Genomic DNA, 18,033 nt, shown 5'->3' with positions numbered 1-18,033 from the left:
TAGAAAAGGAAGGTTGTTGTAGCCCATAGTTTTGTAAGTTTAAAGTCTAAACAGTCTGGTACAGATTCTGGCAATAACTCTGTCCTCGGTAGAAGGAAGAAATCACAGCAGACAGAAGCAAAGGATGAGTGAATCAATAAGCAAATCAGGGCTTTTCCTCATAGTTCACTCTTGCAAGGACTTAGGGACCCATTGAGAACTTATCTTAATCCCTCCTGAGGACATGGCCTTCAAAAGCATAATGATGTTCCACTAAGCCTCCCCTTTCTCAGCTTTCATTATCTCTTACTTTAAAGCATTTGTGCCAACCATCTTGTACATGAACGTTCCAAGAGCATATTCATAAAAATCATAGCCATATGATAGCAAGTTTCAAAATAAAATGTGGAACACAGTAGGAAAATACATAGATGGATGGGGTAATTTCAATTTCCCCACACAATGCCTACCTGGAAATTCAGTGTTCACTATAAAGTCTGTGAACGCTAACATTATTTATCTTATTCTGTGGGCATTTGTCTCCATCCTATTGGATTTTTTTTTTTCAGTTTATTATTTGCTGGAAAAAAATATCAAGACACAATACTAAATGACTGAAAATCATCAGGTAAATCAGAGTCTCCTCCTCTGCCTTTATATTAATACTTACCCAATCAGGAGAGGTTCTTGATGTATGTACAAGGGCATATCAGCCCAGTCCTCTCCTAAGTACTATTTGAAAGAACAGAATATTAAGTGGGTTGGGCATATGAGTCTACATTTATAACCCTGGCACTGAGGAGACTAAGGCAGAAGAATCTAAGGTTTGGAGCCAGTGTGGGTTATACAGAAACATAGGAGGCTTAATTTGTTCTTTATATTCATCATTCAGTGTTCCTTCTTTGACTTCAGTAATATATTCCACAAGTGAATTTTATTCTTACTCAATTAAAGGCAGATATGCAGAGACCATCAAGAGACATGGAGCCAAATCTCATTGTAATATCTCTTCTTGTCCACAGATTAAAGGTTGCACAAAGCTTAAAAGGAACAGAAGCAGCAGTTCTATTCACTTGTTATTGGACTTGAAACTCCTTTGACCTCGGAAACTGAAGATGAGGTTGCCATGGGAACTGCTAGTGCTGCAATCATTCATGTTGTGCCTTGCAGGTAGAGTGTCATTTCAAAACTTTTTGATTTAAAAGTGTCACTGTGTTTCACACTAATTCAAAAGTGGGTCTTTGCTTTAGACGGCAATGGTAAAATCATAAGTCCACAGGTTACTGTGACTAGCATTTGCTGACAGTGGTAAACACACCTTCTTTCTAGTCTTTCCCTGGCTCTTTCCATGGTGATCTGGCCAAACATCTGCAGAGAGGTTTGATCTGAGGATAGATCTCTACAGCATTTTAAGCCATAATTTAGTTTGAACATTGTTACTTTTGTTCATCCCAGAGCTCAGTTGCACAGAGGTATTAGGAAGTAAATCCGATAATATAGTCTAAAGCATTGCGTGTTTGTTGTTAGTGGATGGGGCTTTATCAGAATAGTTCTTTCAATCCACTCCATCTTATTATCTGTTTTTGCATTTCAATGCCCCTATAGTCTACTAGGAACCTGAAAACAAAATATAGACGATGTGATTATTGCTAACCACTAGAAAAGAGGCTTTAAAAGTTCAAACGTGCTGTTTATTGCTTTTTTGGTATGCTGTGAGATTTGATCCTAGCACCTGACATGGATGATTCAGGAGTGATGCATTGTAAATCTGCCCGGGCTGGAAATGTTTCTGGTGTTGAGTTACTGCTTATCTTTCAGTCTTTAGAAATGACTCTGGTTGACCTGCTTTGTTGCTCACAGTGCTAAGGCCTACAATGCTATTTTAATATAATTGCATTTGTTTGTTGGTTGGTTGGTTTTTTTTTTTTTTTTTTACAACCTGAAACAAAGAGAGATTTTGGATCTCACTGCTTTTAACTGATTCACCAATTTAGATATTACTAAGTTTCAGTGAGCAGTTTCAGGACTGGTGACTGAGACTATACTGGGAAGAACTTACACAACTCCCATGCTTTGGGGGCTCCACTGATTCATGTATAGACTATACCATTGGAGCACAGACAGCACCAATACATATAGATTCCTCACTGCATGACAGGCATTCTACTAAGTACTTGTGTTTAGCCTCATTTCATTCCTCCATTAACCCTAGGAGGCAAGTAGTTATTATGATTTTTTTAAATTCCAGTAGTGAAAAATATTGCTGATCAATCAAGAAGTAGATCCTGTACTTGAGACATCTGTCTCCAACTCAAGCAAACTATAGTGTCCAGCATCATGAGTTACCTTCTTTCACTGGTATTGTTAATTTGTTGAGTTTAGGATTAAAATTCTCTTAAAATTGTGTTTGCATTCTTATTTTTTTAAACATTAAACTGTCAGTCATTGATAAATTCTTTATTATCTCACTGGTGTAGTGTTTAATTTGTTGTATTTTATTTATAATTCTTTGAATACATTTTTTTAAAATTACACTTTCAACATTCTCGCCTGAATGTTGAACTGAACACATTCACTCCTTCATAATTAATGAACATTGTGGAGTCTCTCTTGAGAGATCATCTGAATCTCCCTTGTATGTTTGGAGCCTAACTCCTACCACCATCTCAACAATATAACCCAAATTATGCACATCAGGTGGTTTGTCTGATACTCAATGCCCTAAAGACCTTGACTGAGGTCCAAAAAGGTTCTTTTTTATCATATTGCCTCTGCACAGATACCCTTTAAAGTATTTAAGAGTGAAGAGATTTCTTAGTTTTCCAGCAGCGGTGCCTTCATTTAATCCGGTGTTCTTATGGGGATATTGAAAAATTAAAGGGTTCAAAATCAAGAGAGCTATAAGCCTTTTCAGTGTTGTGTAAACAACTGGCAATGCCACCTCAAGAATGTACACTATTCACCTATTCATTTGTATACACTTGGGACATTGACTGTTTCCATGAGTCTTCCATGAGTTGTTTTACATGTATAAATATTCTCTTACCATATGCTTCTTTCAGAGTAGGTAAAGTCAAGCTTTAATTAATGTTTTTGTTTGCTTGCTATTTGCCTTGATTTCATTAATTTCCATAGCACTTGACACTCTCAGTGCTGAACAGATTTCCTTAACTGCTCTTTTTCATGTTTTTGTGTATCATCCATATTTTTCTATACTTCTTTAGCCTTAAATTTCAGAATGAGCTTGGCAAGAATGGTATATGCTTATGTTTACTGTAATTACCAACTTGCAAATATCCCCTCTCTTCATCATTTTCCATTGCACATACATAAGCAGGCTAACTGTGCCACCTTAAGGTTTAATAAATATTCAGGGTCATTGAATGGTGCTTTTTGGTTTAGAGCACTTATCTTTCTTTTTCTTTCTTTTTTTCTTCCTTTCTTTATTTTTCACCCTAGCAAATAAGAGGCTCAGTCTCTAGTTGTAATTTAAAATGTACTTGTAGCAGCTATCTGAAAGTTGAAAGTTTATTACTGAACTCCTAAAGACACTTTAATCTGGAATGGCAATATACTACCCTTTGAAAGAGCAAAATTGGCACATACCCAGGAATGCTGATGACTATGAAAATAGAATACAGACTTGCAGTTGTGACTGTACACGAACCTATAGTGTTTGACATTTTATGCATATGTTCATGGAGTTTTAGTATCATACTATAATAAATAAAATTAAGATCATTTTTCCTGATACAAGATTTGTCCAAAGAAAAGCAAAAAGGTCTATATGTAGTTCTTGTCCTTCTACTTCCTAATTACTTTCCCCTAACACTGGTTTTCTTGTCATATATAAATAATATCACTTACAATTGAATTTAATGGCCTCCTTTGGTTAAGAATATACCTTTAATCCACTTAGAATTTGATTTCTATCATTTTAAAATATATTCTACAATATTATATATGTTACACAACGTTTTCATGACAACTATAAATGGGTTAAAATAGCATTGTTCCTTTTTGCTCACATTTTCTACTTTCCCAATTTTCTTCAGAACATTTATCAGTATCTAAAGAATACTATTTCAGAAGATTCTTGTTAAAAGGCTATTGTTAGTTATATTTCTGAAAGATTTTTGTCCTTTCAGTTCCCTGCTAAATGTTTAACAACTAGAGGTTACACATATAAAGCTGATATTGATTGAATGATTTTACTATATTAGTAAGTCACATAAAATATGAAACAGACAGAAGGGGGGAGAGACAGAAAAAGTAAAACAAAGATCACAAATTGTATGCTCTAGTGCAGTTATAGCATTCCATGGGGTACTCATATCAGTAAGTAACTAACCAATCAAACTAACACAAACATGTATTGTCAAGTTAGCAATGAATGTATAAAATATTAAAATTGCTTTCTATTGCTTGGTACCCCTGAAACTCTGTATCACATGTTCTTGGTCTAACAGCCCCTTACCCATTCTTACTTTGACTACAGCTCTGCTAGCATTTTTCTATTTTTCTCCGCCTCAAGCCATTCTCATACATCATAAGCACAAGGAACCATGAAACGCCAACCCTCTCCATGGGGGCAGTCCTCAGTCAATGAAGCATGACAGTCCACAGATAAATGAGTCAGTCTTCTGTTACTTAGAGTCAGTTCTTAGGCAGTCTCTCTCACAGTGCCTTAGGGAGCCCCTGTAGGAAGAGCCCCAAATGCCCACAGTAGCAACTTCTGATTTTTGTTTTCTTTTATCTTTTCTCTTGTACTTCTCTAAGACACTGCTTTTGAGAGACTACAAACAAATAACATATACATAGCAATCAATAGAAGAGAGATAGTTAATGTTCATATCAGTAATTAGGAAGGACACCAGGCAGAAAGCATAGCTTTGGGTAACAATGGGAGAGCTTCCTGCATGTGGTTCTTCATGTATACCTAAACATGTTCCTAGACACAGCAATTCATGCACATGCAGCATTAAACAGTTAAGCCTATGAACATCTAGGTCCTGCAACTGGATAGATGCATTCTTTCCTCCATTTATTAATGTTATTGTTTAACAGATGTTAGACAAGTCATTTTGCTTATCATGGATGCAGTTTCCACCCCTGAGTGATGCAGATGATCCCCAAAATCTTTTCAATTCTAGAAATGTACAGTTCTATTGATACTCATAGTTGGAGATACAAATATGTATATTGATAGGGCTAGAAAAAAAGTCTACAATTTAATTCAAATAATATGAAATTTCTTACAAGTCATATGCTTTTCAATGTGTTCCAAATTCTGTTCACATTGGCAGAGTTTGAAAGAAAAAATGAAATGCCTAGGCCATATGTTGATGTGCAGGAAGAAGCATGAAGACTTTAAGAGAAAACCCTTTGTGAATATGTGTAAAAATGTAAGCTTGTATAGTCTCAGGTTGTCTTGGTTTCAGGGAAGCTAAATTTATTCCCTTTTTTGCCATTTACCAAATTCATCAGTTATCACTTTTTTACAAAAGGACTCTTTGCCAACTATGAACATTTTGTTGATTTGTTAACACACATACACACACATACACACTCATACATAGGGTCATACACACACCACACACATACAGATAGCACACACAAATAGCTCACATATGTATACCATACACACATACACACACATACACACTTATGAACACATGGACAGATAGCACACACATGGACACAATCATACACACTCACTTATACACATACATAGACACACAAACATACCATACATACATATCCTACACAGCACACATAGATACAAATATAGATACATGCACACACATAGACATGCACACATGCATACACACTCATACACACACAAACATATCACACACACACACATATCCTACACACACAACACACATACCATATATACTAACACACACAAACATACCATAACACAAAAACACAGCATACACACATACTACTTCATACCACACACATATACACACATACTACACAGACCATATAACACACACACACACACACACACACACACACACACACACACACACTCATACACCATACCTACGCTATTGTTATAGCTGTCTCTAAGGATGACTAATGGAGAAAGATCCTGGTTAATACATAAGAGACAGAAATTCTGAGACTAACCTGAGAATAGTGAGTGTTCATAAAATTGGAACAAGAAGGTGTCCTCAGTAGAAGAGGGAATTGCAGGGATGTAGCTCAACATATGATAGTGAAAATTCTAAGCAGAGGTTAACACCTGAGGTCAGATCACATGAGAAGACCCATGTTCATTTTTGGATGTTTCTTTTAAGATCAGTAAGCCTTGGTCCCTAAAATGGAAAGTGGGCTGTCTGAGGTTACAGGCACTAAATGTAAAATAATTCCATTGAGGTTACCCATATTAGTACAGAAAATATGATAGTCACACATTTTGCTATGTTATTAAAATGTTCCAGCACAGCACAGAACCAAAAACCATCTTCATACTTCATTCTTTCTTCAGTGTCTTGATAGACTCTAAAGGAAGAGATATTGCCTAGAAAGGAGTTGTAAGGCTTGATCTCACAGTGCAACAGGTGTAATATTTTAATTTCAGATACTTTCCCATTTTCTCCCACATAAGACAGAAAAAGAAGCAATAGGCAAATCAAATGATCACAGTTCTAGATGGATGCTGTGGTTGTTGATATGAGAAATGACCTCTGTAGTGCAATCCATTCGAACCATGAAGTCCTAATAGAGAACACTGTTTTGGGAGATTTAGGTTTGGCCTTGCTGGAGGAAGTATGTCCCTAGAGGTGGGCTTTTAGAGTTAAATTCCTTGCTCTACATCCAGCCTAATTTCTCTGTTTAGTGCCAATGACATATCACATGCAGAAAAGGGTGATAGAATGCTGACGAATAGGATGACTTGGAGAGGGAAATTTAAGAGACAAAAACATTAACATTGGGTGCTGTAAATATCAGTTCACCAGTGTCCTGCTTGAAATGTGAATCAATGATGCCACTTCACTCAACATGCAGAACTGAAATGACTTGGTTTCTGATTCTGAACATGGAGTTTAATGCCAAGAATACCATTACCTAGAAATTTGGTAGAGTTCACACTGAGGAGCATTGACTCTGCCATTACTAATTATCTTATGTTTCTTAGCTATGCTACCAAGGGATTCCATCCTCTAAGTCATGTGATGATGATGATGATTATGATGATGATGATGATGATGATGACGACAATTTCTATTACTATTTTCTCATTCATAAAATAAGCAAAAAACAAAAAACAAAATCCTGTTGCCTTTGATGTTTGTGAGGACTGTACTCCTAGTAATATACTTTGTCTATGATAAAGCCCAAGTTAATTATAATGCTAGGGTGAAATCATGATTTATTGCTTCATTCAGCATATGTTCAATGACCTGCTAGTGATAGACTGTAGGAAAGTAGTTTGGTTCTAAATTAAATACTTCTTATCTTCTAAATGATAATGATGTTGATGAAGATGTTGACAGGGATAATGATGATGATTATGGTGTGGAGGCAGAACTGGTGTTGATCTTATGGAGAGATTGCTGACTCTAACTATCAGTTCCTTCAACATGTTTTTTCTTGTTCCTCTTTAGAAGTTAAAGTTTTTTATGTACCAGGATTTATTGCACATCTGCTTTCCCAAATGTACAGTGTCACCTTCTTTAAACAATGACAACATGGTGTGTGTGTGTGTGTGTGTGTGTGTGTGTGTGTGTGTGTAAGTGTAGAAGCATGGAGCACTTATAAGAGAGATTGTCTTCATACAGAGAACAGAACCCTGCTGCTTCTGTGGATACCCTCGTTGTAAGTGTGAGCAACAACAGTCTCACAGCCAGTGGAGCATCTATGCTCATCCAATGTTTTCCTGGAGACAAACATTTTTCCCCCTCTTACCACCCAGGCATCCAGGACAAGTATTGTAGGGTTGGCACTACTCGCGGTAATTTTTATGATTGATTCTCAGAAATTAATTAGGTTTCAAGAAGACAGGAATTCCATCAAAACAGTTAAAATCTCAAATGATGAATGATTTTTCCTCAGAAGTGTACTCTGCATATTAATATTGCTTACTCTTTCGGGAAAACCATTCTTCGTTGTCTCTGACCCACTCCTAGGAACGATATTGCCCTGTGATATCAACTTTATGATGGAATACAGAAAATATTATTTCTTCATTTTAAATGGAAATGGAAAATGTGTTGTAGACTATTTAGATGTATCCCTTGAGCATACGAGTAGAGTACAATTTCACATCATTTTAGCAAATGATAATATGTATTATTAGGTATGAATTTTGTACTTTGGAAGATAAAATAAGTTTTCCTAGTTTACAAAACCCCTAGTGGATTGCCAGATTGTTCTGTGTTTTCTCAGAGTAATCAAGCATACTTTCCCTTAAGAAGGATGACATTATGTTGTTGTGAAAATAATTGATTCTGAGGGAGCGGGCTCACCACCTCAGATCCAAATTAAGACTTATTTCAAATATTTTCACTTTGAAAGCAGTTTGAAAACAGTCAGAAAAGAAACAATCACTGAAGTTTTTTGTTTGTTTGTTTGTTTGTTTCTTTTTAAGTTCAGCTTTCCCATGATGCTTGAGATTCCTGAGTGTATGAGATATATCTAGTACAAACTGATCTACCAATATGCATTTCAGACCCAATGGTGGGTCTGAAACAACCGAACATTAGTATCTTTGTTCTTGAGGTTGGAGATCAGTATCCAAGAGGCATACGTGTTATATTTTCCTGGCTAATATAAACAAATGTCTTGGATCTCCAGGTAAGGCACCACCAGCAACCCCCAGAAAAGACTTTACTCAGGTCTAACTCACTAAGACAACAAGGTGAAGAAATCACTAACAGGTACATGGATGACTTAAATACTTAAAGGTAGCTGTTTCTTGGAAAAGTTGGCTGCTCACAGAAGTTTTCATTCTTAGAGAGCCCTGCAGAAAGGCTCCTTTGTCCCAGTAATTACTCAATTTATTTTGATTACTGTAATTTTGATTATTTCCTGGTCTTGTAAGTTTCCTTAGCTTCTTGAATCCCTTATGTTCCTGTTCTTACAAGGATGGAATGTTTACATTTGGAAGAAATTGCTAAATAACTCTTGGCCACATTTATTCTGAGGATGGCAGATTCTGTCTTCCTCTTACAGGTGTCTGACTGTGACAGCAATCTTAATTACTTTGTGGCTTAAGGATATAACGTTGGAAATATGTGGCCCCACCTAAAGATACCTCTCTGCTCTGTTCACTGTCTGTTTAGGATGTTGAATGTAGAGCACTTCATTAGTGGTTTTATATGATCATGTGTTGGAATTGATTTTTCAGTTTGTGTAAAATAAAGCTTTGCCTCTTTCATTTTTTCATTTGCTTTAGTGTGGGAATTAAGGAATCTGCAAGTACAGACTTACCTTGAATTCCTAATGAACAACATGGGCTTTAAAGATAAAGACTTTGAGATGGTTGAACAAGGAACCCCAGTGGAGGAGTTCAGGGAAAAACTGAAGGAGCTGAAGGGGTTTGCAACCCCATGGGAAGAACAATAATATCAACCAACCAGAACTTCCAAAGCTCCCAGAGACTAACCCACCAACCAAAGAGTACACATGGAAGACTCATGGTTTTATCTGCATATGTAGCAGAGGATGGCCTTGTCTAGTATCAACAAGAGGGGAAGCCCTGGGTCCTGTGAAGGTTTGAGGGCCCCACATAGGGCAGTGGGACTGGAGTGGGTGGGGGTGTATCCTTTGGAGACAGGGGGGAGGGGAGAGGAATGGGATGTTTGCCCTGGGGAAACCAGGAATGGGGATAACATTTGAAATGTAAATGAACAAAATAACCATTTACAAGAAGAAAAAGAAGAGGAAGATGAGGAGGAGGGTGGGAGAGGGGAAGGAGGAGAAGGAGGAGGAGGAAGAGGAAGGTAGCTTGAATAGTGGCTTCATAAACTGCTGGTAAGGAGATAGAGAAAGGAATTAGCAGTGTCTTTGAGTGTTCATCAACTCAGCCATTTTGGACTACAGTATGACGCGTCCTCGGACAACTGCTATAAGATCTAAGATCGGCATGCTCATGCACAGCTTTAATCCTCTTGTACTGAGGAGACAGAGACAGGCAGGTTCTGTGAGCTTAAGACCAACCTGATCGACATAGTGAAGTGCAGAGTAGATCAGCCCTGTGATTCCAAGCTGTCCCACCTTTGTGTGTATAGCCAAGGAATCAAAACGATATACAGTGAGGAGCTGAGGCATTCCCAAAGTGACTGTGAGACTATTCATGGTGATAGGATATGGAAAGGAAGAGATGGCCAACAACAGATGACCATCTAAATAAAGTGATATAAACATGCCACGAAATGTTATTCATCCATAAAGAAGAATGCAACCCTGTCGTTTTCCTCCAAAGAAATTTTAAAAAAGAGTGTGTATGTTAAGTGGAAGACACAGAAGAAATAAAAAAGACTTTGAGAAAGGCATTATATACCTGGAGAGATGGCTCCTGTTTAAAAGCACCTCCTGCTTGCTCTTCTAGAGGCTGTAAGTTTAGTCCCTGCATGCATGTCAGATGGCTCAGAATTGCCTGTAATTCCAACTACAGAGAATATGACACATGATCCTGGCTTTTGTGGCAACTTACACATATATGGTTTATACTCACACAAGTACATACATAAGCACATAAATAAAAAAATAACAAACCTTTTAAAAAATAAGGAAATGATATATGTAAACATAGTAAGGTATTGACTAAAATAAACTTTGTGTACATATATGTGCATATTTAGAATGTTTATTATTCTTATTATTTTATTAGTTTATTAATTTTCTTATATCCTAATCATAGCTTCTTCTTCCTCCTTTCCTTCTAGTCTTTTTCTCTCACCTCTTCTTCCCTCCAATCCTTCCTCCCTTTCTTCCTCATAGAAGTGGAGGCTTCCCTTCAATATCAACTAGCCTTGGCTTATCAAGTTGCAGTAAGACCGGGAGCATTGTCTCTTATATCCTATAGAAGCTAGACAAGGTAGCCCAATTAGAAGGTAGAAATGTATCCAAAGGCAGGTAACAGAGTCAGAGACAGCCCCTACTCCTACTGTTAGGAGTCCCACATGAGGATCAAGCTGCATAACAGCTACATATGTGCTGAGTGCCTATTCCCATCCCACACATGCGCTCTGAATGGCAGTTCAATCTCTATGATCCCCTACGTGGCCAGGTTAGTCGACTCTGTAGCTTTCAGTATGATGTCCTTGACCTCTCTGGCTACTTCAATCCTCCCCTGTGCCATCTCTTCCACAGGTTTCCCTAAGCTCTTCCTAATGTTTGACTTTGGAACTTTGCATCTGTTTCTATCAGTCCTGGGTGAAGCTTCCCTAATGACAGTTATGCTAGGCTATTGTCTGCAAGTATAGCAGACTGTCCTTTATGGTGTTAGGGGTCCCAAGCTTGGCCAATCATGTTTTGTCCATTGCTTCAATGTCTTCTTCTTCTTTTAACCTTGCACATCTTGTAGACAGAAAAAAATATGTGGGTTTAAGATTTTTTGGCTAGGTTGGTGTACTAGTGCATCCACTGAAAGTGTTTCCTTGTTACAGATGGCCATTTTGCACTCCAACGGTCCCTATTGATAAGAGTCTCGGCTAGAGCTACTGAGACAGCCACAGAGATGGGGTAGGGGGCTTAATCATAGCCACAGGAGACACCTTCCTAAAGATTCCCTGATTTATAGATTTATATATAGCAAAAAAAAATGAAAGTGAAAAAATTAGACTTTTTAAAAAAACCATCTTTTTGAGTGACATGTAAATAGCATTGAGAAAAAAATTAAGCAGTACTCCATATTCAGAAAAATAAGCTTCATAAAATGAGAGCAACTCAGATATTTATCATTTGGTAAGAATAAGTAGTAAGATGCAGTAGCCCAAACAATAAAATATTATTTATCAATAAAATGTAAAGGAAATAGTATGTTTATATTTAACAATGTGAATGAACCTTAAAAACATTATTATAAGTGGGTAAAGCCATACCCAAGCATTATCTGTCATAATAAATCATTTATATAAACCCCTAGAAACATCAAGCAAAAGAGAAAATAAGTTTGTATTCAACAAGAACAGGACTGGGAGAGAATTCTTCTATGATGAAGAGAATAATTAGTATTAGATAGTAGTTAGAGTTGCCCAACCCCATCATTTGACTTAACTATGCATCTCAAAAGACTGAATTGAATGTTGTTTCTTTATCAATAAATTTTCCATTGAAATATACCTGACCTCATGCTATTTTTCTGATTCTATTTCTGCACAAAATTTTCTTCTCTTTTGTATGTTATTGTGGATAGAGGAAATCTTACAAAGATGTATCACTAGATGAAGAACTAGACAATTTATGACTGCTGAGGGATAGAAATTCAATGTTACCTAGGCATGAACACTCTTTTTGGTTATCCATTATCAAGTGGTCAGGTCTAAAACACTGTACACATGAGCAACACTATATGGACTGCATTTATACTTTCATATGTGTACATATGTGTAACAATAATAAGAGAAAAGAGAAAATGATATAAATAATACATTAAAGTACAGGGAAGTTGATGTTGGAAGGAGATAGTAGAAGGGGAGGAAACTGTGATAAAATGAAATTAAAGATAATAAAATTCTATTATACACAAGTAAGAAGTGCCAAAATCAAACCCATTATTTTATGAAATTAATAAATAGTAATAAAATTAAAATGTGTTTAAAGAGTAAGTAGCAACGCTCTTAAAATATGTATTGGATCAATAACACATAATACAAATTTCAATTTTGCTTACTGTAGGGCTATAATAGTATGATGTGTCAGAAAAGATGCCATTCTTCCCAGACAAAAATAATTGAAAGAGATGAGGATTTTGTTTGCCTCCCATTTATAAAATCACCCACACATGCCCTCTTTCTCCCTGGTGACTTCTTTCTGCTCCTTTTCCCAGGGAAGAACTCCATGTGACACTGCAGAGGGGTTCACTATTAGAGAAACATTTACTTTCCTCCTTGACTTTTGTTTGAGAAGTCAGACTTGGGTATAGAATGAAGATGAATGAAACATTTACTTTCCTTCTTTTATCATTAAAATTAATGTTCTGGGGAATGGAGAGATTGCTAAGTAGTTAAGAGCACTTGTTCATCTTGCTGAGGATGCAGTTCTGTTTTCAGAACTCAGGGGGAAGCTCACAATCATCTCTGACTCTTATTCCAGGGTGCTGGTGCTCTCTTTTGACCTCTACAGGTACCAGGCATATAAATGGTTCATTTACATCCATGCTGGCCAAACACTCATATATATATATATATATATATATATATATATATATATATATATATATATATATATATAATGTGGTATCTACAGGTTATAAACACATAATGTTCGAGTACAAAAGGACAAAGGTGTTTTTGTCTTGTCTGTAACTCTTTGTCAGGTACTCACAAGATGAATTTTCCATGTTTAATGAGGAGAACCATATTGTCTCACATCTACCCCAGCTCTCTTACTTTCTGCCTTTCTTCACTGGTGCTTTTAAAGCCTGACACATGAAGAGAAATATAAACAGAACCCAATTTTTCATAACCCAGTATATCTTCCGTGACTCTCTCAGCTTTCTGGTTGGGTGTCTCATGGTTTGCCATGCATATATAATCTTAATTAGTATAAAATACAAGTAACCCCCTTATCAAACACTTTGCTCCAAACATACCACAGAGTCATGTGTACAACCAAAAGAACATTGTGCTCATGTTAGAGTGCAGCTAGATGTCAAACAAGTCAAGGGGAACATGAAACACAGGAGAAAATCTACTCTGTGTCTATGGCATTTTGATGATCTGTCCAATGGCTGACATAGCAACCCCTGAGTGAGGAGAAGAAAGAGGAAGAAGAGGAGGAAGAAAAGAAAGAAAAGAAAAAGGAGGGGGAAGTGTAAGAATGGGAGGGGGTAGGAAAAAGATGAATTTGGAAAAAGTAGAAGAGGAAGAGGAGGTGCTGCTGCTGCTGGTGGTGCTGGTGCTGGTGCTGGTGTTGTTGCCGGTGCCAGTGCTGGTGCTGGTGCTGGTGCTGGTCCTGGTGCTGCTGGTGCTGGTACTGGTGTTGGTGCTGGTGGTGACCTGAACACCAGCATAAATTGGCATCCATTTAAAGCTAGTCCTGTATATCACCATCAGCACAGCTAGCCCAACATACTGTCACAGCTTCTCTACCACTATGCACTATACTCTGAACTCAAGATAAGCACTTTCTTCCAGAAGTTGCACTTATTAAATATTTCCTCATAAAGACACAAATACTAACAGAGGAGGTATATTTGACCAACTTTATCTTGGATAACAGCAGCCTGAGTTTACCATGGTCCTTCCAACAGATCCTGCATTGGTCTCCAGAATTTACACTTAACCTCCTTGTCCTTAATGGCAGCTCTGCTTTGCAGTTCATCTGCTCCATCCGCAGTAGTGATCTGCTACTTAATAACTAAAAAATAAAACATGGAATGATGTATGTTACCCCCTTTATACTGCTATATTTGTTGTTCATAACTAACCACAGCATGGTGGTTTCTGCTTTCCTCCAGGGAGACATTCCTCCCCTGGCTCCCTAGATTTTATTTCTCTGTGAGTTGTTGCCTTGCTTTTCTTTCCACCCCCTGCTGTAATATTCATTATCACTCCCTGTGACCAAACTCAGCTGTGTTCTTTCTTCCTACTTGTACCCCTCTGCTTTCTAAGTCTAATTATACCTTGCCATAGAATGCAGATTTAAAGCTAATGAAATTGTGTTTAAACACACCTTGGAACTGTTCACCTCCCTCTGTGAAGAAATGAATAAAGTTTTAATGTATTTGTTTAAAATTCACTATACTAATATGTTCATATATGGCAAGATGTTTTATATGTATTGTTTCTGTGCTCCTTTGAGAGAACATGTGAAATACTCTACTATATTCTTTTATGTAGGAAAGAATATTGCACCCTCCCACACGTATGAAATTAAAGAAGCAAGCAAATCCAAAATAACATTCTTATCTTCTCAGAGCAAAGGTTAGATGTTTAAAATGCAGCAATATTTGTCAGGGTCAACCATTTACTGCTTTTGTGAGACTCTGAGGTGATCCTCTCTAGAGAATCCCGCTGTGAAGTTGCACCTTACAAATGAGACAGATGTTTATAATTGGAACGCAGTGATATTTGGAAAACAGAGATTGTCAAGTGAAAAGCAGTTCTTCCTCCCCATTTTCCATTTCTCTCTTCTATAGGATTCTTCAGACAACCTCTTGAGAAGGTTATTTCCATGCTGTAATATTGCTACATAGACCTGGGTTGTAATATAATATTTATACTAGATTGTCTTAGGGTTTCTATGCCAAGATGAAATATCATGATCAAAAAATTTGGGAGAAAAGGGTTTATTTGGCCTACTCTTCCGCATCACTAAAGGAAGTTGGGGCAGGTGTTTAAACAAGGCAGGATTCTGGGAACAAGAGTTTATGAAGAGGCCATAGAGACATGCTGTGTACATGCTTGCTCTCAGTGGCTTGCTCACCTTTCTTTCTCATAGAACTTAGGACCACTTGCCCAGGAGCGGCCACACCCATAATAAGGTAGGACCTCGTACATCAATCAGTAATTGAGAAAAATGCCCTATAAAGTTGCCTACAGCTCAGTCTTAAAGAGACATTTCCTCAGATGAGTCTTTCCTTTGTCTAGTGACTATAGCTGGTGTCTGGTTGAGATAAAACTAGCTATTTTGAAGTTGATGTTCTAGATATATTATAGTTTCTGTACAATTCTCACTGCATTTTCTCTCCAGTTACATTTAGAATGGGAGACATAAGCAAGATTGTCAATTATATTCATAATTGATTAATTTATTTGTTTTAGTTTTTTTTTATTTTTTTGAGATAGGCTTTCTCTGGGTAGCCTTGGCTGCCCTGAAACTCACTCTGTAGACACAGATGGCTTCGAACTCAGAGATCCACCTGCATCTCTGCTTCCTGAGTGCTCGGATTAAAGGTATGTGCCACTACTGCCTGGTAATAAATTTATTATTTAAACTTCATCTTCAATTCAGTAAATCTACAAAACAGAGTAAATTAATTAATTTTAAATAAATGTAAGCTTTGTTCACTGTTTAAAAATCTTTATGGAAATTTAGTCTTTACTGTTTCCTTGAAAGTTATTGAGATAAATATCCAGAGATACCACTATCCTACTAATAATCTACAAACATCAGAGACATCTAGAAATTCACTTTACCACTTACATTTTCAGATCCCATATATGTCAAGGCATGGGTTATGTCTACACTGAGGTTTCTAAGCCCATGTATTCCAAAATTTGATTATCTCTTTTGATTCTGTGAATTCTCTCTCACATTTATTTCACTTTAGTCCCTTGTATTACCTCAAACATACACACCCACGTTCACATGAGTTACTGAATCTTCTTATAGTTATGGTATGCCCATATGCTTAGAGCTGGCTACTTTGTATTGGATAATCAATATGGGTTTCTGCTCCCTGGAGAAACCAGATTCTCCTTCAGAGGCCATTGTCTCCCTAATGTCTTCATTTAGGAGCTGAGCCCAATGGATTTTTCTAACACCCCCATTAACATGTCAGCTACCATAATTATTATGTAGGTCTTGTTTATGCAAACGAACTGTTGAGACTTTTATAAAAACACCTTCCTTGTCATACCTAGAAGACACTCTTGCTTCAGAAATCCTGAATCACTGGGTCTTATAATTCCCCTTCTCTCTTTCTGCAATGATCCTTGAACTTTAGGTATAGGGGTTGAATTATAAATATATTAATTGGAACAGGGAAACTTATACCATTTTCTCAATATAGGATAAATGCATGTATGCATATATTTATATATTTTTTAAACCTGATAAAATTTATCTATAGATTTTTCAAACATCCTTAATTGTATACATGGCTCCCCTTCTTTCTTTCTTCCTCCTTGTTACCTTTCCTGCCTCTCCCTCTTAGCCTACCCCTTCCACAATTCTTCTCTTTTTCTTCCTCTTTTAATAGAAACTATCATTTCCTCTCTAGAGCTTGAACTTCTGCCCTTCCAAAATTATCTCTTACTCCTCTCCTACAGTTACTCCAGGTTATATAGAAGCAACACCATTTCAATTGTGTGTGTATGTGTGTGTGTATATATATATTCAATTGTATATGTATATAATATATATTTAGTTGTATATATATGTATTTAAACAGCTCTAAACTAAAGTATATGTAATGCATTTATTATAGCCTGTCTTATTCTGAGACATTGGTTTATGAAAATTAGACAGTGATACAGTACAAAGCTTTGGAAGACACTGTGATGCCATCTGCAACTCATTTTATTAACTAAAGCAGAAGAACCCAAAAGAGAAATGACTCACTGACTCATTCCTAAGTGAGTCAGTGTGGTTCAATGCCTCATATTTATATTATCTAAAATTTAGCTCATCCACAAGTATTGTATTCCTTGCATTTTAAGAATAACTAATGTCAGAGTAAGTCTCATCTATGTTTAAAATATTAAATATTGTAATGATCCAACCTAAAATATCCCATTTTTACACTGACTGCAATAAACACATGTTGTTATATTTTTATCTCTGTAAATGACAGTTGTTTTATCTCCATGTGTTATGTAAATTTCTTTTAGGAACCTAGAGTCAGGTTTCATTTATATCTGATGAGACCAAAGAATTCCTATGATTACCACAACAAATTTTCTCTCACTATTATTTTTATATTTGAAGTTAACATATAAAAATGAACAGGACACATAGTAATGTATAATTTGAGTCCAAGAAATGTAACGAGACTATTGCTTTCATGATTTGATATCAGCATACAGGAAAGCTTTCTGAGCTATGGCCTATTTCATCTCTCTTCTCCCCTCACCCAGAATATCATATGGGTAATTCAAGAGGCTGGATGTAAACATTGAAGTTGGGATTCTGGAATAGTAATAGCAAGCC

General features: G+C 36.7%; 1 protein-coding gene across 4 annotated transcripts in view; it reads left to right on the top strand.

Annotated features, from left to right (window-relative positions):
* Positions 1–1,094: 1,094 nt before the first annotated feature.
* The window catches only part of CNTN4 (contactin 4), a gene marked incomplete at both ends in the record, with an annotated part of 500,648 nt that continues 483,709 nt past the window's right edge, over positions 1,095–18,033 (top strand). For all 4 annotated transcript variants that reach the window (XM_080914740.1, XM_080914738.1, XM_080914739.1 and 1 more), the window contains one exon: positions 1,095–1,149. In XM_080914740.1, the coding sequence (XP_080770866.1) occupies positions 1,095–1,149 (55 nt within the window). The remainder of the gene's footprint in view (positions 1,150–18,033) is intronic.

This window comes from Micromys minutus (genome assembly GCF_963924665.1).
Source record: "Micromys minutus genome assembly, chromosome: 3".
Lineage (NCBI taxonomy): Eukaryota > Metazoa > Chordata > Mammalia > Rodentia > Muridae > Micromys > Micromys minutus.
Note: the sequence above shows the minus strand (reverse complement) of the source record. Positions and strands in the feature narration are given on the sequence as shown.